The 20371-nt window shown below is 41.9% G+C and overlaps 1 protein-coding gene across 6 annotated transcripts; it reads right to left on the bottom strand.

Moving 5' to 3' along the window:
- Window positions 1-399: 399 nt before the first annotated feature.
- Window positions 400-18437, bottom strand: TRMO (tRNA methyltransferase O). 6 transcript variants are annotated; one of them, XR_010323058.1, is made up of 6 exons: window positions 18285-18437; window positions 13502-13676; window positions 9792-9949; window positions 7739-8392; window positions 7446-7551; window positions 7058-7143 (listed from the first exon to the last, which is right to left on the bottom strand). XR_010323058.1 is itself a non-coding variant. In XM_064291692.1 (5 exons), the coding sequence occupies exons 1-5, from the start codon at window positions 18358-18360 to the stop codon at window positions 6884-6886; spliced, it is 1323 nt and encodes a 440-aa protein (XP_064147762.1). In that variant the 5' UTR covers window positions 18361-18437; the 3' UTR covers window positions 400-6883. The 6 variants fall into 6 exon arrangements, 5 of the variants coding, with proteins under 5 accessions (XP_064147762.1, XP_064147763.1, XP_064147765.1 ...); XM_064291692.1 differs by lacking the exon at window positions 7446-7551 and having other exon boundaries at window positions 400-7143; XM_064291694.1 differs by lacking the exon at window positions 7058-7143 and having other exon boundaries at window positions 7165-7551.
- Window positions 18438-20371: the final 1934 nt, after the last annotated feature.

Here is a 20371-nt window from a genome sequence, read left to right as displayed (position 1 = left end):
ATGCTTTTTCTCTGTCTGTTGAAATAATCACACAACTTTTTTTTTTAGTTTGTAAATACAGTGAATTATAGTTATTGACTTTTTATGTTTTTTGTGGTAAATATACAGGTAACAAAACATTTGCCATTTCAGCAATCTTCACATGTGCAGTTCAGTGACTTTAAATATGTTCATCACATTGGTTGATTTTTTAATGTCACACCAACCCTGCATTTCTTGAATAAATCCCTTTAACATACAATTGAATTCAATTTGGTAAAATTTTGCTTAGAATTTTTGCATCTATGTTCATGATGGGCATTAGTCTGTAGTTTTCTTGTGATGTTTTTGTCTGGTTTTGGTATCAGTGTAATGCTGGAATTATAGAATGATTTGGGAAGTATTCCCTTCCCTTCAGTATTTTGGAAGAGTTTGTATAAAATTGTTTTTTTTTTTTTTTTTTTTCCTTAAATATTTGATAGAATTCACCAGTGAGGTCATCTGGGCCTGAAGTTTTCTTTGTGGGAAGGCTTTTAACTACAATTTCTTTTTTTTTTTAATTAGGTGTAGAGCTATTCAGGTTATACATATTTCCACTATTCAACAAATCTGTGAAAGACACAAAACTCTGAGTGAGTTTTGATAATATGTGTCTTTCACAGAATTTGTTCATTTGGTCTAAATTGCTGAATTTATTGGCATAAAGTTGTTGATAATATTCCTTTTAATATCTGTAGAATCTATAGGATGTCACTTATTTCATTCTGGTAATTTGTACTGGTAATTTGTATCTTCTCTCTTTTCCCGTTCAGTGAGGCTAGAAGTTTATCCAGTTGGGCTTTTATTTGTTGATTTTCTCTGTTGTTTTTCATTGGTTTCCACTTTGGTCTTTATTATTTCCTCTCTTCTGCTTATTTTAGTTTACTCTTCTTTGCTGCCACTTACTGGGGTTTCAGCAGGCAACAGAAACAAATGCATGAGTTCACTCTATGTTCATCCGGAAGTCAGGGATGTGATTTGAGAGAAAGAAGTGATGAGCTCAGTTTTAGTGCCCCTTTTTTCTCTTCCATTTGTATTCATGGAACTGTCTTCTGCAGATTCTCTTATTCTAGAAACCTTGGAGTTAGTGGTTAAGAGTGTTGGTGCTGCACATTGACAGACTCAGGATTTATACCCAAGTCTTCCCCCTTTCCAACTGTGTGATCTTGTAGAAGTATCTTAATGTCCTTGAACTTCAGTTTGTTCATCTGTAGAATGGAAATAATAATAGTATATTTTCTTATAAGTTTGCTATGAGGATTAAATTAGATTGTCTGTTTTAAACTCTCAGCTCCATACCTGGCCCAAAGTGCTTGTTAGCTATTATTTGTTACTCTTTCATCATAAAACTCCAGCCTATTCTAAAGACTTCCTCATCATTTAAGGACTTTATTATGTTAACCTTTACTGTTAGATAAGCTCCACTTTTCCAATCCTCCTCTCAAGAGTGTGGTAACCAGATGTATCAGCAAACACTCCAGAATTTAGTGATTTAAAATAATGAACTTCTTTTTTTCCCCCCTCATTGTCCTGGGTATTGTCTGGGTAGTTTTTCTGGTCTAGGCCAACTTCACTAGAGCTGGGTAATCTACCATGCCCGCTTTATGTGTCTGGAGACCGATTCGTTATGAGCTGGGACTCAGCAATGTACCTTCTCATAGTTCAGTAGGATAACCAGGCTTGTTCCCGTGATGGTGGAAGGGTTTCCATCAGAAAGAGAGGGCAAGCTCTGAGAGCCATGCTTCTCCCGCCTCATGACCCACTGGGCATTTTGTGCAAAGCTTCACAGATCAACACATTTTATATCACTTATTTTCCCCCTTTCCTTGTCATTTTCAAGCACTCCTTGCTCATGTTTTCCTACTATATTGAAGTATCTTTGTGTGTGACTTTACATCTTGGCAAAGATAGGAAGTTAGGCGAAGAGTTAAGAAAGGCCTGGCAATCTAATTCCCAAAAATCAGCCATTGAAAACCCTGTGGAGGAGAGGAAGTGGGGATTTTTTTTTGCTTAGGTAGCATTGAGTTTATGTTAATGGTGGTGGAATGATTTTCAAAACGAAAGTGAGAATGGTTGTACAACTCGAAGCATGTAATCAATGTCACTGAATTGCACATGTAGAAATTGTTGAGATGGTGTATGTTTTGTTATGTATATTTTCATCACAATTTAAAAAGAAAGAAAACCCTCTGGAACACAGTTCTACTCTGTACACATGCGGCTGCCATGAATCAGAATCGATTCGATGACAACTGGTTCTGCCTTGATTCCTGGACCTGACGCCCCTGGGAAGCCTGTGTAGCCTCTCCAGGACTCAGGCCCTGCCTTGGCTCTGCCAGTTCTCTCAGGCCTTGACCACTCCCCCTAGCCAAGCAGGGCCTGAGCCCCTGTCTGTTGCCAGCCCTACTCCATCCCACACAGGCTCTGCTCTGCTCACCTGCCAACAGGCCAGCCTGGTCTTCTTCCTGCCTCCCCTCCCACCTCAGCACTGCCCCCTTGCCCAGTGGGCACAGTCTGTCTCCAGCTCCTCTCCTTCCTGCTGACTCAAATGACAGAACTCAGAGTTCCCATTTGGACAGTGGACAAGGGCCAGTCCTGGGGACGCAGAGAGAGCAATTCCCACCAGTCCCATTGCCTGTGAGTTCCCTAAATGCAAGTAGACACAGAGCCAGAGGGTGGAGCTGATGAGTGAGTGGATCCTGCAAGCAGAGACCCATCCCTTAGTCCAGGAGATTGGGCAAACTGCACAGGTTTGGTGAGTACTGGGCTAAGGAGCTCTCTGGCGGCTCAGCCCTCTGCCGACACACCATCCAAATGGGTGCCTGACTCCTGCCTGGAGGCACAATGCCTTATCCAAAACCCTGTCTCTGGAAGGACAGAAAACGTCAGTGCATCCTCAGGGACAAAGCGGCCCAGGCTCAGCCAGCTATCTGTTGCAAGCTGGCTCAGCTCCACAGCTGATGTGTGACTGACCTGATGGTTTTTGGTGTTATGATCCACAGTTGATGTTCCAGGAGAAAGTAAATGTGTTTCTAACCGTATTTATCTGATATTTCTAGGTGTGTGTGTTTTTGGGGGGAAGGATATGTAGACATCTCTTTAGATATATAAATATATCCCATATGTGATGTTCCAGGAGAAAGCAAGTATGTCTCTAACCATCTTTACCAGATATTTTTTAAGGGGGGGATATATAGATATCTATTTAGATATATAAATTTATCTAACTTATTTGTTAAGCTACACTAACATATCAGGTACATTCCAGTTTGAGTATAGGACATTTTGTTCTCCATATGTTTCCATATAAAAATAATGTGCAGCGGTGATTAGAAGAAAAATCACAACATCCTGAGGTGAATAAAGTGAAAAGCTGCCTTCCCCCATAAGCCCCCAGAGACCCTCCCCAGAGGTAACTATTGTTAGCATTTTTTTCCTTCAGCCTTCTAGAAATTGTCTACGCATGTGTAAACATGGATTTGTATAACCTTGTATTACACATATGAATAGAATATTTTAATGTATACTGTTCATGACCTGTTTACAAGCTTTCTCACATGGCTTTATGGCTAAATCATTTTATAATACAGACAGTCCCTGACTTAGAAGCATGTGGTATCCCAAAATTTAATTTGTAAGTCAGATTTCTGGAATTCAAAACACCTTTCCAGAGAAATAATGTTCTAAATCATGGGTTGGCAAACTTTTTCCAAAAAAGACCCCATAGTAAATATTTTCGGCTTTTCGAGCCACAGTATCTGTCACATGGGGCTGCCATGAATGGAATCAACTCAACGGCAACTGGTTTTTTGACTGGCAGAGTCCCCCAAAATCTGTTTGTCCAGCCAAGTAAGCCAGAGCGGAGCGGTAAAGAAAGGGTGCCAGCGATGGGAAGCACAATAAAAATATTACATAAGTTCACAGGTCATTTAAGAGTTGACAAAATACTTGCCCGAGGATTATCCTTGTGATAACTCCGTAAGGCCAGGGATTTGGAGCTGGGTGCAATGACTTGCCCAAGGTGACAGAGCTAGCGCCCGGCAGAGCAGAAGCCAGGGCTTCAAGTTTCTGAGCCTAAACCCAGCACTCTCCACATTTCCCACTCTGCTTCCCAGGAGGTTCCATGCAGATCTGGTGGGCGTGGTTGTTTCTGTCCTCTCACCCTGATTTTCATTTAGTGGTTGGATTTCCATGACCACCACTGTACTAATTAAAGCGTCCTGCGCTTAAGCCTGCAGAACTGCTGTCCCTCACTTAAACCAGGAGGGTTGGCTAAGCATCCACATCTACACTGGGGAGGCAGTAGGGCCAAGCTGGGAAGAGAGCAGACTCCGCGGTCAGCCTGGGTAGGCTGAAATCCTAGATACGTGGCTGACCAGCTGTGTGAACTGAGCATGCTACTTAACCTCTAATCAGTGTATGAAAAACACACAAACCAGTGCCAAGCACATATAACAGTTGAGTAGCATACAAATTTCCATTGAGTCCTCATCTGACTTCTTTTGGGACTGTATCATAAATAGAAAACCACCCACAAGAGGTTGATTCTTTTATGTTTTCAACTTCATTTCTTCCTTCCAAGGGAAAAAAGTCACACACACCTCAACACAGTGAATGCCTTATGCACCCATGCTGACGGGTTTGGCTAACGAGTCTACCTGGTTGTGCACAGCCCCCTGGAATATAACTGATCCGACCCCTTAAGCCAGCTCCAATTTAAGATAAATTTAATAAATAGCAATCGTCCTTCTAATCTCTTTCTACATGTGATTGACAGGCATTTCTGGGAAAAGTTACTGTTCTTTAAGCTGGGACAGATGGACCTAAAGGCAAAATTACCTGAACACCTTCTCAAAACTGTGACAATCAGGTATCAGGGGCTCCCCCTGCAGGCACCAGAACGTAAAGGCTAAAATTCAAGGTGGATGTCATTTATATATCCCGTTCTTTTGAAAAAGTTTACAAGATGAAAAGGAATATATACTTGCCTCAAACTTCTCATCTTTCTGAAAGGTGTAAGTTCATGAAATGGATATTCTAACTTCCTCACAACAGGACACCTGAAGTACATGCCCGCAGACCCAAAAGGTCACACCAGGGACTCATTGGAGCAGGGGAGCTTGAGAGCACGTTATAGGAGAAATGGTTTAAGAAAATGGGGGTGCTCAACTAGTGAAGGCCAAGAAGTGGGAGCTGGAACTGTCTGACAGTTTAATGTGTGGAAGCAAGGAGCCTTACTCTGTGTGGTCCCACTCATGGGCGGAGCTTTTATCTCATATATAGGACATTTTTATAATGAGCACTGTCCATATAGAGTGAGCAGCACAGGGCAGGTGTGAAGACCTCATGAATGAGGGTGTCTAAGCAAGGCCTGGAAAGTCAAACACTGGGAATACTGAAGAAAAGACCCATGAACTGGCAGAGTTCCTTTTTTGCTCTAAAGTTCTGCAGATGTAGAATAAAACCCCAAACAAGAGAACGGTCTCCTTGCTAGGATGGCTGGTATCATTCCCAGAGTTACTTTTTTCCATAAGCATCAACATTTTGTGCTTCAAGCCGTGATTCACTTTCAAAATAATTTTTTAAGAGAAAAAAACATTAAAATCAAACAAAAGAGTAGACCGTACCGTCAATCTCCTGGTTCTCATATTGTGCTAGTTACATAAGGTATCATCACTGGGGGGAGCTAGTTGAAGGGTACATGGGGCTGCTATTTTACAACTTCAGTGAATCTGTAATTATTTCAAAATATAGTTTTGTTTTTAATCAAATTTAAGGTATTTTCCCAAGAAGTTCTAAGTAAAATCAAAGACAACAACTACAAGCCCATTTAGTTCCACGGTACAGTGTCATCCGCCACAAACGACTCTACAAGTATCTACAAGCAAAGGGTTCATTTCAAAACCATGATCAATCGGCTATTAAGATTTACAACTATGATTAGGAATGCCTATGTCATGTTGACAGGTGTCTAATTTGGTTACACTGACCATAAATCTTCAGTTATCTGGGATCACATCACTCGAATTACTTACAGGCAATACATTCTTACAACTGCTTCCTACTATGTACACACACACAGGAACCTTGAACAGACTTAATTGCTGATTTATCAAACTGTATTACAATGATTTGCTTAAGTCTTACTTCCTCTCCTACCCATGATTTGCAACAAGAACTGTATCGTGTTCATCTCATTTTATCACCAAAACCTAACCCACAGTAGGTTCTCAATAGTCACAGAGTGAGTAAGACGTGAACCAGTAATTACTTTCTTTGAAGATCCTTTTCTGATACAAAGACATTCAAAGAAATTCAAAGAGTCTCTTTTTCAGGATCAGGATTAAATATATATATTTATTAAAATATATTTTATATATAACATATAAATACGTATATGTCAGTCTCTGAAACACAGGTTTAATGTGTTTATAAAAACCGTCTGCTTTTGATTTGTTAATTTCTAAAGACATTGCAACTCAGAATAAAATAGAGGGCTTTTCCAGGCATGAAAACCAATGTCAATGACTGAACAGATCCCCTCAGCTTGAAATCTCCTGCTATAATGGTCTCTTTGCCTAATCTTACCAAGTCCCAAGAACAATCAGCTTCTTTCAGAACTCAGTGAGACAGGATCATCTTTGAATTCTTTATAGTAACAGGCCAAAACGCAAAAGGCAGTTGCTCTACATTTTCTGTTAAGTTTATTAAAAGACGTTTTTCCAATAAACAGTTTGCACAACCCAAATCACTCAGTGAGACTACAAAGTGTTACTTCCTTCTGCAAAGAAGATACATTATTTGCTTGTAAAGAAAATCCAAATATCACATCCAAAGGTCAACTCAAAGATGTAATGGAGAATCGTTAAGATCCCAGAGACACCAAGGAATCTGCAGGGTCGTTCATCTGAACAGGCTCAGAGGCATGCTGGATCCTCAGAACTTCTGCAAAGCCATCACCAAACCAGCAAGTGACATGTGCTATGTCTACGGTAAAATAGAAAAGACGGTCTTGGCAGAGCTTCCGTCGATACACAGACCGAGGATCCGCTGACAGCACGGCCTCGATGGCGCACTTTGCTTCTCCTGCTGATTGAAAATATTTAAATGCAGTTTGACCAACACCTGCAATGAGAAGAACACAATCTAACTCTCAAAATTGTGCAGGTCACATTTCATTACCATTAACTTCAATACAGAATTTGGCTGGTTCCTTGAACAATCACTTAAAACAAACAGAGTTTGGAAATCTATTTAGTCATTACCAGAAATCACCTGTGGCCCACTCTGGGCAGGGATCTGACCCCCGTGGTGGCCCCTGCTCTCTAGGAATATTAACATCAAGTTTTCTGCTTTCCAGTTCTCTCAAGATAAAAACGCAAGTCCTCACAATAGCCTATAAAACCCTTCCCTGTAGCCACTCTGACCTCAGCTTCTTCCACTCTGCTCCAGCCACGTAGCCTCAAACGTGCAGCAGCCGTTCTCAGCAAACACTCTACTGAGTGCCTGGAATGAGCTGTGCTGAATGAACAGCTGTTGAATGAAACACATCAGATGATGGTGTTGCCCAGTATTGTTTTATACTTCCGTGTTTCTTTTCAGCAGTCATACTGACAAATACTCCATGTAACTGCCTTCAGGTATACCAAGCTTGGTTCCACCTCATAGTAAAAGCTCACCCGTCATTCAGAAATAAAAAAACTGAAGGCACCTGGCTCACCTGAGCTGAGATGCCTGAGGTCCATCTCGGCGTGAGGGGTGAATCGAACTTCTAACGTGGTCACAGGCGCCTCTCTTACCCAGGCAGGAACCATACTGTAGGGGGCTTCATCAGCAGCCCTGGAAGGGTAGTGAAGGGGCCCAGGCTGTGTCTCCACACTGTTTCCCTGTAGGATCACTGCCTTTTGCCCCCTCCTTGACCTCTTATCTGTGCCTTCCTCAGAAAAGCTCTTCTCCAGGTGACATGAGCCAACCTGCTCTTCTGCCACAGTCGAATTCTGGCCACTTCTTGATTCTAAACCAAAACCTGCTGCTATCTCCTCCTCATGCTTAGGAGAGTGTCGAATTTTTGCTCTGTCATCACATTCCATGTGTTTCTCTTCTGAGGTTCTGTCTTCGAGACATTTAGGTTTCTCCTTAGTGCTCTTGTAGGGTTGTGGTTCAATGTACCCTGAGAGCTGTTGCTGGTCACAGTTATCAGTCATGCCACGAGACTGAAACTCAGTTTTTGGTTTATGTTTGCTACCTTGTAAATTAAAGTCTCCTAAGGGCTCAGTCAAACTCTGTGGAGAGTCATAGTCAGCTATGTAGGGCTTTATGTCCAAAACAGGTGTCCCATGTATCATGTCAATTCCAGAGAGGTAGATAGCTCCACCTATAACGTGAAAAAAAAAATTATCTTAAGGATATCAATTAACAATGATGAATAGTGCAAACAATGAAAGAACGTAACTGTACCTAAAAATTCTCTTTCTGCTGCCATCTGCTTATGCCTCACCAAGCTTACTCACAACGTTCTTATATGCACCAGGCTCTTTACACCCGGTACCAATGTGTGATTCTTTTTCTGCCTGGAGACCCATCCTCTTCTTCCCTGTCAAATTCCCACTTGCTCTACAAGGCCCTCAAATCACAGCTCTCCTACAAAGCCTTTCTGGCTCCTCCAGACACAAGCATGCTTTCCGACAGGTTGCTACAGAGGAGCCTGCGCACACATCTCCACTAGAGTACTTCCTGCACAGCACAGCAGTGACCTGCTTAAAGGGGCTCTGCCCCAGGTGGAGGGCAGGACCCCTGGGCACAGGGTGCGGTTGGCTTCTTAAATGTCAAGTTGTCACTGAGCATTAATTTTTGAACTCTTACTAATTTTTAACCATTCTATATTTACTATTTAATGGATACAAAGTCTTACAAGTTATTTTTGAATAATATAATTGCTTTTGATATATGGAACGACATGACAAACTGCGGGTGCCCTATGAGAGTGTATTTCAAAGTGTTGTTTGTTTGGTCCTTTTTTTCTTATTGTGCTTTAAGTCAAAGTTTACAGTTCAAGTTAGTTTCTCATATAAAGACTTATACACATATTGTTATGTGACCTAGCTGCTCTTCCTATATTGGGACAGCACACTCCTCCTTTCCACCCCAGATTTCCCATGTCCATTCAACCAGCTCCTGGCCCTTTCTGCCTTCTCATCTCACGTCCGGACAGGAGCTGCCCTAAATGTATCTACTTGAGCTAGGAAGCACACTCCTCACAAGAATCATTTTATGTTTTATAGACCAGTCTTTGTCTGAAGAGTTGGCTTCAGGAATGGTTTTAGTTTTGGGCTAGCCGGGAGTCCATGGGCCATGTCTCCTTCATGTCTCCCTTCAGTCTCAGTCAGACCATTAAGTCTGGTCTTTTTACTAGAATTTGAGTTCTGCACCTCACTTTTCTCCTGCTCTGTCAGGGACTCTCTGTTGAGTTCCCTGTCAGGGAAGTCATTGGTGGTAGCCAGGCACCATCTCATTCATCTGGTCTCAGGCTGATGGAGTCTCTGGTTTATGTGGCCCTTTCTGTCCCTTGGGCTCATATTTTTCTTGTGTCTAAAAGTGCTTTTAATGCTAGCATTCTCGTCAATCATTTTATTTTCTTCAATGCCTAGTGGTTCTCAGGGGTTAGCACCCTTGGCACTAGTCTAAATAACAGCCAATGGTGAACACTATGTTGACTTTATAAGACTTTCTTTGGGTAAGGAAAACAAGTTAAAAGTAGACATGAAACAGGTTACCTTCTACCTTTTCCAGTTTGGCCAGGGTCAGTCCTATGGCATTGGGGCGATGGGGGCTTCTCGTGGAAAAAACACCAGTCTTTGCACCATTCAGCCTAGGAGGCTGCACTTTTGCCTTACAGCTCAAACGACCATTTTTGTGAAAAACAAACAAAATCCTATCGGAAAGAAACCAAACCAAGAAATAAAAGAGCAAAAATTATTTTCTCACATATCTGGGGGGAGGGGAACACTTTAATCTCCCAAAATTAAACAGAAAGAATGCTTCTCACATGAATGTTCTCCACGACATACTGTTAAGTAAAGAAAACATATTCCATTTTTTAAAACAAACACCCACACGACGTGTATATTTACGCTTCTATGTGCATCTAAAAAAAAAAAAGAAAATGTCTGGCAGGATACACACCAAGCTGTTAAAAGTGATGATCTCAGAAGAGTGTGGGAGGGGTAGGGAAAGCAGAAAAGGGGAAAACAGAAGAGATGAGGAGAAATTTCTTTATAAACTTTTGAATTCATTTGGATAAGCAGCAATTTTTTTCACTTAACAATCCAACCGAGATCAGATAAACTAGGTCAGAACACCCAGGTTTCTCTCTTCCTACTTTCTACTCTACCCATGTCTCTGAATTTACATGAAAAACAAATGAAACTACTTCAAAATAAACAATTTTAGGTTTTCACCTGTAAAGCTCAATATTATCAGTCAGAACAAGACCAGGGGCTGGCCAACTGTGGAACACATCATCAATTGCTCATATGCAAATTCAAGTTGAAGCTGAAGAAAATTAAAACAAGTCCACAAGAGCGAAGCACAACCTTGAGTGTATCTCACGTGAATTTGGAGGCCATCTCAAGAACAGATTTGACACATTGAACACTAGTGACCAAAGACCAGATGAGTTACTGGATGACATCAAGGACATCGTACATTAAGAAAGCAAGAGGTCATTGAAAAGACAGGAAAGAAATAAAAGACCAAAATGGATGTCAGAAGAGACTCTGAAACTTGCTCTCGACATTGGGTAGCTAAAGCAAATGGAAGAAATGATGAAGTACAAGAGGTAAACAGACGATTTTAAAGGGCAGCTCGAGAAGACAAAGTAAAGTATTACAATGACATATGCAAAGACCTGGAATTAGAAAACCAAAAGGGAAGAACACGCTCGGCATTTCTCAAGCTGAAAGAATTAAGAAAAAAATTAAGCCTTGAGTTGCAATACTGAAGGATTCTACAGGGAATATATTAAATGATGCAGGAAGCATCAAAAGAAGATGGAAGGAACACATACAGTCACTGTACCAAAAAGAATCAGTCGATGTTCAACCACTTCAGGAGGCAGCATATGATCAAGAACTGCTGGTACTGAAGGAAGAAGTCCAAGCTACACTGAAGACACTGGTGAAAAACAAAGCTCCAGGAATTGACAGAATACCAATTGAGATGTTTCAACAAATGGACACAGTGCCAGCGGTGCTCACTGGTTTATGTCAAGAAATTTGGAAGACAGCTACCTGGTCAACCAACTGGAAGAGATCCATATTTGCACCCACTTCAAAGAAACGTGATACAACAGAAAGCAAAAATTATCAAACGATATCATTAATATCACACGCAAGTAAAATTTTGCTAAGATCTTTCAAAAGTGGTTGCAGAAGTACATGGACAGGTAACTGCTAGAAATTCAAGCCAGATGCAGAAAAGGACATAAAATGAGGGATATCATTGCTGATGTCAGATAAATCTTGGTTTAAAGCAGAGAATACCAGAAACTGTGTTTTACTGACTATACAAAGGCACTTGACTGTGTGGATCCTAACAAATTATGGATAACATTACAAAGAATGGGAATTTCAGGACACTTAATTGTGCTCATGAGGAACCTGTACATAGATCAAGACGCAGTTGTTCGAACAGAACAAGCGGATACTGCGTGGTTTAAAGTCAGGAGAGATGTGCATCAGGGTTGTCTCCTTTCACCATACTTATTCAATCTGTATGCTGAGCAAATAATCCAAGAAGCTGGACTAAATGAAGAACGAGGCATCAGGATTAAAGGAAGACTTCATTAACAACTTGCATTATGCAGATGACACAACCTTGCTTGCTGAAAGCGAAGAGGACTTGAAGCACTTACTGATGAAGACCAAAGACTACAGCCTTCAGGATGGATTACACTTCAACATAAAGAAATCAAAAATCCACACAACTGGACCAATAAGTGACATCATGATAAACAGAGGTAATACTGAACTTGTTAAGGATTTCATTTTACTTGCATCCACAATCAACGTCCACAGAAGCAGCAGTCAAGAAATCAAACAACACATTGCTTTCTGCAAATATGCTGTAAAAGACCTCTTTAAAGTGTTAAAAAGCAAAGATGTCACTGTGAGGACTAAGGTGCACCTGACCAAAGCCATGGTTATTTTCAATCTCATATGCATATGAAAGCTGGACAATGAACAAGGAAGACAGAAGAATTGATCCCTTAGAAGTATGGTGTTGGCAAAGAATACTGGATATATATCTTGGGCTGCCAGAAGAACTAACAAATCTATCCTAGAGGAAGTACAGCCAGAATGCTCTTAGAAGCAAGGATGGCAAGACTTTGGACATGTTATCAGGAGGGACCAGTCCCTGGAGAAGGACATCATGCTTGGTAAAGCAGACTGTCATCCAAAAAGAGGACGACCCTCAATGAAGTGACTGACACAGTGGCTGCAACAATGGGCTCAAGCATAGCAAAGATTGAGGATGGTGCAGGCCTGGGCAGTGTTTTGTTCTGTCGTACACAGGGTCACTATGAGTTAGAATCGACTCTATGGAACCTAACAAAAATGAAGAAACTTAGACCAATTCAGCCTGCTGAATTTGAAGTGAGGCAGAATGGACAGAGATCGATAACCATATAAAAAAAAAAACAAAAACTCTGCCACTGAGTCAATTCCAACTCATAAAAGCCCTACAGGACAGACTGGAATTGCCCCATAGTATTTCCAAGGCTGAAATCTTTACAGAAGCAGATTGCCACATCTTTCTCCCATGGAGCGGCTAATGGGTTCGAACCATGACCATTCAGTTAGCAGCCTAGAGCTTTAACAACTGCGCCATAACACTTTATTAAAAGTATCCAAATTTCTAAGATTCCCTTTGCCTTTCAGAAAGAACAGACTTAAGTCTTCACAGGTCTAGAGCAGGGTTCTGAAAACTTTTTCTGCAAAGGGTCAGAGATCAACACTTTAGGTTTTGTGGGCCAACCGGTCTCAACAATTCCGCTGGAAGCACAAAAGCAGCCACAGACAATACATAAACAATGGGCGTGACTGTGTTCCAATAAAACTCAGTTACGAAAACAGGTGGTGGGCTGGATTTGGTCTATAGGCCACAGTTTTCTGACCCTCCGGTCTAGAGGACAGAATAATGAATGATCATAAGCAGAATCGATGAGGTAGCATATTTCCGCTCAACAGAAAGCATCTGACACAATTAGAAACAACTTCAAGTGGAATATGCAGCCACGTCAGTGGGTCCTGAGCTTCCCTGAGGGGGCCCACGCTGTGCTGACATATGCAGGAAGGCAGTACAAGAATTTCATGCAATAGACAACGGTGATATGTATGGCTGCCTCCAAGGTTGTCCCCAATTGTAGTTCACTCAGTGACAAGCTCTGACCCAAAATACCACTTCTAACTATAACACAACTTACCAAACATGAGAAAACTGATCTAGGCCCATCAATGAATGTTCAGGATTATTAAAGATGCTCTTTCTAATCTTCAAACAAGCCCGTGAAAGGCTACAAATGGATGGCTGCCTTGGAGTACCATTCTTGGCTGAGAAACATGATTCCAAGTAGCCAATTGGCTCAGTTAACAGGTTTCCTACAGAAGAAAATTGCGTAAGAAATTATTAGTCAAAACATTAAACAAAAGATCTAGAAAAATACTTTTTGGAATGCACTGATTTCATAGCTTTTAAATCTACCAGATGCTATACATATATAAAAAAATGGTTTTTTTTTAGTATTCACCATTACAGACACATAGTAGTGTCCCTTTAGATGATATCCTAGAAAGAGCACTTGTCTAAGAAAGAAAGAAAAAAATGGTAAGAGAAAAAGGATATTTTAGAAAACCTATTATGGCTATAGGGTCCGTGCATGGCACAAATAGTTTGCACTTGGCAACTAGCTGAAAGGTTGGCAGTTTGAACACAACCAGCAGCACCGTGGTACAAAGGCCTGGTGATCTGCTTCTGTAAAAATTATAGTGAAGAAAACCCTATGGAGCTCAGTTCCATTCTGTAATACATAAGGTCAGCTTGAGTTAGAATCAACTTGTTGACATAAGACAACAGGCAACAACAATCTGGCAGTGTACAACAATTTTTTGAAGTGAACACATGCTTTCACTACTTGTCATGGATTGAACTGTGTCCCCCACAAATATATGTCAACTTGGCTAGGCCATGATTCCCAGTATTGTGTGATCGTCTACCATTTTGTCATCTGATGTGATTATCCTCTGTGTTCTAAATCCTACCTTTATGAAGTTAATGAGGCAGAATTACAGGCAGTATGTTAATGAGGTAGGACTCAAATCTACAAGATTAGGTTGTATCTTAAACCAATCTCTTTTGAGAAGTAAGAGACAGAAGCAAGCAGAGAGATAGGGGACCTCATACCATGAAGAAAGAAGCACCAGGAGCATAGCATGTCCTTTGGACTAGGGTCCCTGCTGAGAAGCTCTTCAACCAGGGGAAGAATGACAAGAACCTTTCCCCAGAGATGACAGAGAGAGAAAGCCTTCCCCTGGAGCTGGCACCCTGAATTCAAACTTCTAGTCTCCTAAACTCTGAGAAAATTAATTTCTCTTTGTTAAAGCCATCCACTTATGGTGTTTGTTATAACAGCAATGGATAACTAAGACACCAAATAACTGTACTTCTAAGAAATTTGACCTAAGTTAAACACTTAAAGCATACACAAAGATTTTAGCTTCAAGAACTTCCATTTAGAACAATGAAAACTAGCAGTAACCAACACCCATTAATAGGAAACTGGTTAAATAAGTTAAAGGACATCTATAAAACAAAACAGTACGCCACCCTTTAAAGTGAAAAGTATTAACTGCAATAGAAAGAAGATTTTAATGAAGTTTAATAATACTAATCTTAAAAAGTAGGCTATAAAACAAAGACTCGCATATCACTTTATTTTTCTAGTGTGTCTGAATGACTCCAGAAGCATCACAAGATGGAAGGAATACACAGTCACTGTACCAAAAAGAAATGGTTGACGTTCAATCACAGCAGCAGGTAGCATATGGTCAAGAACTGATGGTACTGAAGAAAGACGTCCAAGCTGCACTGAAGACACAGGCGTTGACAGAATACCAATGAAAGGGGCCGCATGAGAACGAAACTGTAGGGGCCTAGTCCCAGGTGTTATCGCGTTGTTTCTGCACGGCTTGCATAGTTAGCTTTTGCATACCCCCGTGATTTTGTGATTTCTGGTTGGTTTCCTCCCTTCCCTCTCCCATTCTCCATGATTCTATAAAGTTTAAAGTTAACCTATATTCCTCTTCAACAACCAGAACAAAGATCAATAAGATCTGGGATGAGACAACTACACAATGGGGGCTCATCTTGTGACCGAAACCAGGATGGCATCAGAGGACCTCTAAAGAATACCCACAGAAAGTCAACATGTCTGAAATGTGGTCAACATGCCCTCCCCCACAAAGGGGGGAACTGCCATTCTCCAAATTCTTCAAGCCTAAGCCCTAACCCTAAAACCCTCTGGTAGGTCTCAAGCAGACAGATTTTTGGAGGAACCCATCCCCTCTGTCTTTTGTATATATACATATATAATAAAGCCCTCTTACCTCACCCGTCTCAGTATTGGCTTTATGGCAGATGGCTCGAATCCGTGTTTTGTGGTAACACCAACTGAGATGTTTCAACAAATGGATGCAGTGCTGGAAGTGCTCACTGGTCTATGCCAAGAAATTTGGAAGACAGCTACCTGGTCAACCAGCTGGAAGAGATCCCTATTTATGCCTATTCCAAGGAAACGTGACCCAACCAAATGCAGAAATTATGGAACAATATCATTAGTATCACATGAAAGTAAAATTTTCCTGAAGATCATTCAAAAGCGATTGCAGCAGAACACTGACAGGAGCTCCCAGAAATTCAAGCCGAATGCAGAAGGGGACATGGAATAAGGGTTATCACTACTGATGTCAGATGGATCTTGGCTGAAAGCAGAAAGATGTTTACCCAGGTTTTATTGATTATGCAAAGGCATTTGACTGTGTGGATCATAACAAATTACGGACAACACTACAAAGAAAGGTAACTCCAAGACACTTAATTGTGCTCATGAGGAACCTGTACATAGATCAAGAGGCAGCTGTTCGAACAGAACAAGGGGACACTGCATGGTTTAAAGTCAGGAGAGATGTGCATCAGGGTTGTATCCTTTCACCAGACTTACATAATCTGTATGCTGAGCAAATAATCCAAGAAGCAGGACTATCTGCAGAACAGGGCATCAGAACTGGTGAAAGACTCACTAACAACCTGCATTATGCAGACGATATGACCTTGCTTGCTGAAAGTAAAGAGGACTTGAAGCACTTACTGATGAAGATCAAAGACTATATAGTCTTTAGTGTGGGTTACACCTCAACATAAAGAAAACAAAAATCCTCACAACTGGGCCAATAAGCAACACCATGATAAACAGAGAAAAGACTGAAGTTGTCAAGGATTTCATTTTAGCTGGATCCACATCAACACCCAAGGAAGCAGGAGTCAAGATATCAAATGATGCACTGCATTTGGCAAATGTGCTGTGAAAGACCTCTTAAAAGTGTTGAAAAGCAAAGATGTCACCTTGAAGACTAAGGTGTACCTGACCCAAGCCATAGTGTTTTCAAGGGCCTCATATGCATATAAAAGATGAACAATGAATAAGAAAGACGGAAGAACTGATGCCTTTGAATTACGGTCTTGGCAAAGAATACTGAATATACCATGGACTACCAAAACTAACAAATCTGTCTTGGAAGAAGTACAGGTAGAATGCTCCTTAAAAGCAAGGATGGCCAGACTTCATCTCATTTACTTTGGACGTGTTATCAGGAGGGTCCATCCACTGTAGAAAGGACATCATGCTTGGTACAGAGTCCGCGAAAAAACAGGAAGACCCTCAATGAGATGGACTGACACAGTTGCTTCAACAGTGGGCTCAAGCATAACAACAATCATGAAGATGGCACAGAACTGAGCAGTGTTTCGTTCTTTTGTACATGGGGTCACTATTGACAGCACCTAAGAAGACCATGCAACTGAAACAAGTATGGAACGTATACACCAAGATATTAACAGAGGCTTTCACTGGGTGATGGCAGCCTATTTTTCTTCCCTTTGCTTCCTATAGTTTCTAAAATTAATATACTTCTCTCCATGCCTGCTATATTATTCTTGATGTTAGTTGCCCTCCAGTTGATTCAGACTCATGGTGACCCCACATGCGTACAGTAGAAATGCTCCAGGGTTTTCAAGGCCATGACCTTTCAGAAGCAGATCGCCTGTCTTCCAAGGGACTCTGGGTGGGTTCCAACCACCAACCTTTCAACTAGTAGTGGAATGCTTAACCGTTTGTGCCACCTGGGGACTCCTATCCCCTCTCTGTGTTGCTGTGTGCCCTGGAATGTATTCTGACTCAAAGGCACCCTATAAGACCGAGTAGAACCGTCCCATAGGGTTTCCAAGGCTGTAATCTTCATGGGAGTAGCCTGCCACATCTCTCTCCTGCAGAGCCACTGCTGGATTAGAACCCATCAACCTTTCCCTTAAGCGGAGCGCTTTAAAAACTGAGACACCCCTACGTAAAGTAGTGTAAACAAACTCACACTTGGCTTTCCACGCTCCTTTCAAAATTACTTCCACCCTCAAAACTTTCCCCCTTTTCCCTTTTATTTCCTACAGCACAGGATGCCCTCTCCAGAGACATTAAGTGGTTCCTAACCGGCACAAGGAGCCCTGGTGACACAGCGGTTAAGAGCTACAGCTGCTAACCAAAAGGTCGGCAGTTCAACTCTACACTGTCCTATAAGGTCACCACGAGTTGGAATCCACTAGACGGCAAAGGTTTGAGTTTTTTGTTGTTGATAACCGGCACGACGCAAGCTGTCCTCTCCTACTGGAGCCAGAACTCCCTAAGACAAAGAACGTAACACTGCCAACCAGCCAAGTTCAGGAACACAGCAGCCACTTAGAAAAGGACGGGCTGATTGACGTCATCCCACTAGGCTCAGACACATCACGTGGTCCGATGAGCACGTGAGCGTCCCTTCGCGATAGTAAGCGGGGTGACGCACGCAAATTCAAGATCTCGCGACTCACTTCCCTCTTACGGTGAAGTCAGCTTGAGCCTAGGCTGCTTTTGAGTACCGTACCGCCACCCTCTTGGAAGTTACCTGTCTCCAGAGCCGGCTTGACACACCCGCACGGGGTCGCTGTGGGCCGAGGCCCTCCCTCCTCCAAGCCGCGCATGGTCACCGATCTCTTGTTGCCTGGCTGACTCGTCAAGCCTTCCGCTTCCGTTCGCCATGCCTTGGCGCCTGCGCAGTAGTTGCGCCAGCGGCGTGGCGCGGCTATAGGCTTGGACGTGCTCACTGGGAGTCGGGGCGCGTGCTGGCGGCGGCCGTGGAGTGGGCGTCCACGCTGGGCGGTGCCTCGGGTCGGCGGTGGGTTCCTTTGGCGCGGGTGTCACTGTGTTTGCTCTGGGCTGCTGCGGTTGGCCGTTCGACCCGGGCAGTAGCGCTACCGAATTCCCCGCGCTTTCCGAGAGGGAACGCACGGATGAAGATTGCTGCACAAAGATGTCTCTCGTGGCATTATTAATAAGCAAAACATTGGAAGCAGTCTACATATTAAACGAATAATCCTATTTTTTTTAAGGTATGTGTACAGGCAGTTGTTCGGTGCCGTGGAGTGGTTCCGACTCACAGCGATCATATGTACAACGGAAGGAAACGTCCAGTCATACGCCATCCTCGTGGTTGTTGTTATGCTTGAACCCATTGTTGGAGCCAGTGTCAATCCATAAACCAAACCCGTTGCTGTAGAGTCGATCCCGACTCATAGCGACCCCACAGGCCAGAGTAGAACTGCCCCATAGAGTTTCCAAGGAGCACCGGGTGGATTTGAACTGCCGACCTCTTGGTTAGCAGCCGTAGCTCTTAACCACTACCCCACCAGGGTTTCTGTATCAATCCATAGACACAAGAAAAAAGAGAGGATGTTAGGAAATAAGAATTCTTTTTGGCTGGTGGAAATACACAGATGATTAGTTCTACTTCCATGTATGTTCCAAATTTTCCGTAATAAAAATGTTGCATCAAAAAAGAACCAAGAAACCTTATTTCAAGTCTGTCTTAGTGGAGCCGCACACTGGAGTAGGGCTTAAGAGACTTTCTTGTGTTCCATACCTCACAGGAGCTAAAGTGAGAATGAAATGATGAGAGTCAACATGCTGTGTCAGTTGGGGGGATTGTTGTTTCTTGGCAGCTCTGAAAGGTTGAGGGCCAGTTATCTTTTTTTTTTTTTTAATCCCATGGATGACCAATTGTCCTTGTATTGGTAGCCTGTCCTTTACCAACTGACTTGTAATGCCATGTCTCACATGTATCAAGTTTCTCTGTATACGTAATTCTGTTTCTGGGCTTTTATCTCTTAAAAAAATTTTTTTTTTTATCTATTTCTATTGCCTGCAGTATGAAATATTCATAAGCATGCAAGTAAGTCTACAGATTTAAAAGCTTAACAGGAAAAGCTGTTTCTAAGCCAATTCAATTTGTCATAGACTAGTAGAAAATAACGGCAGTAGGTGCCAAGATTGTGGTTAAAAACAAACAAGAACTTTAAATTTAATCAAATTTTTACATATGTCCTTGGGCAAGTGTTTTCCACTTGACAATTGGAAAAGGCTACTATTACTCTCTTTTCAGCAGGGCAGCTGGAGAACAAGTTTGAGAATCGTTGGGCTGGCTGCACATGATAAACTGAGGCGGAAATAGCTGCACTTGCCACTAGATGGTGGTGGTGGTGTTGCTGAAAGTGATAAGTCTTCCTTAATCTGTGGAAAGATGCGTGCTGTAGAAGATGAGCTGATATTTGCCTTCCTGGCCTTAAAGACTGGAAGGTAAGGTAAAGATTAGATAATCATACATACAAAAATATGTAATTACCAAGTATGACAAGTACTGAAATGCAAAACAGACTTGGAGACATTGATGAAGTAGATTCCTACCTTTCATAGGTAAAAATTCCCTTACTGAAAACAAGAATTTAAATGAAATATGTAGCACTTTTAAATATGCTGTATGATTTGAGGTTTTTATTATCTTGCCTAGAATCATCTCTTATTATTCTAGTTTATAAGACTTAGTTCTTTCTCTGGAGGTAAAGCCTAGGAATCTGACTTAAAAAAAAACACTGTAATTGATTCCGAAACGTGATCATCAGCCTACACTTTGAGAAACACTTCTCAGCATAATGATTC

Source organism: Loxodonta africana, chromosome 9 (genome assembly GCF_030014295.1).
Source record: "Loxodonta africana isolate mLoxAfr1 chromosome 9, mLoxAfr1.hap2, whole genome shotgun sequence".
NCBI classification, from domain to species: Eukaryota; Metazoa; Chordata; class Mammalia; order Proboscidea; family Elephantidae; genus Loxodonta; species Loxodonta africana.
Note: the sequence above shows the minus strand (reverse complement) of the source record. Positions and strands in the feature narration are given on the sequence as shown.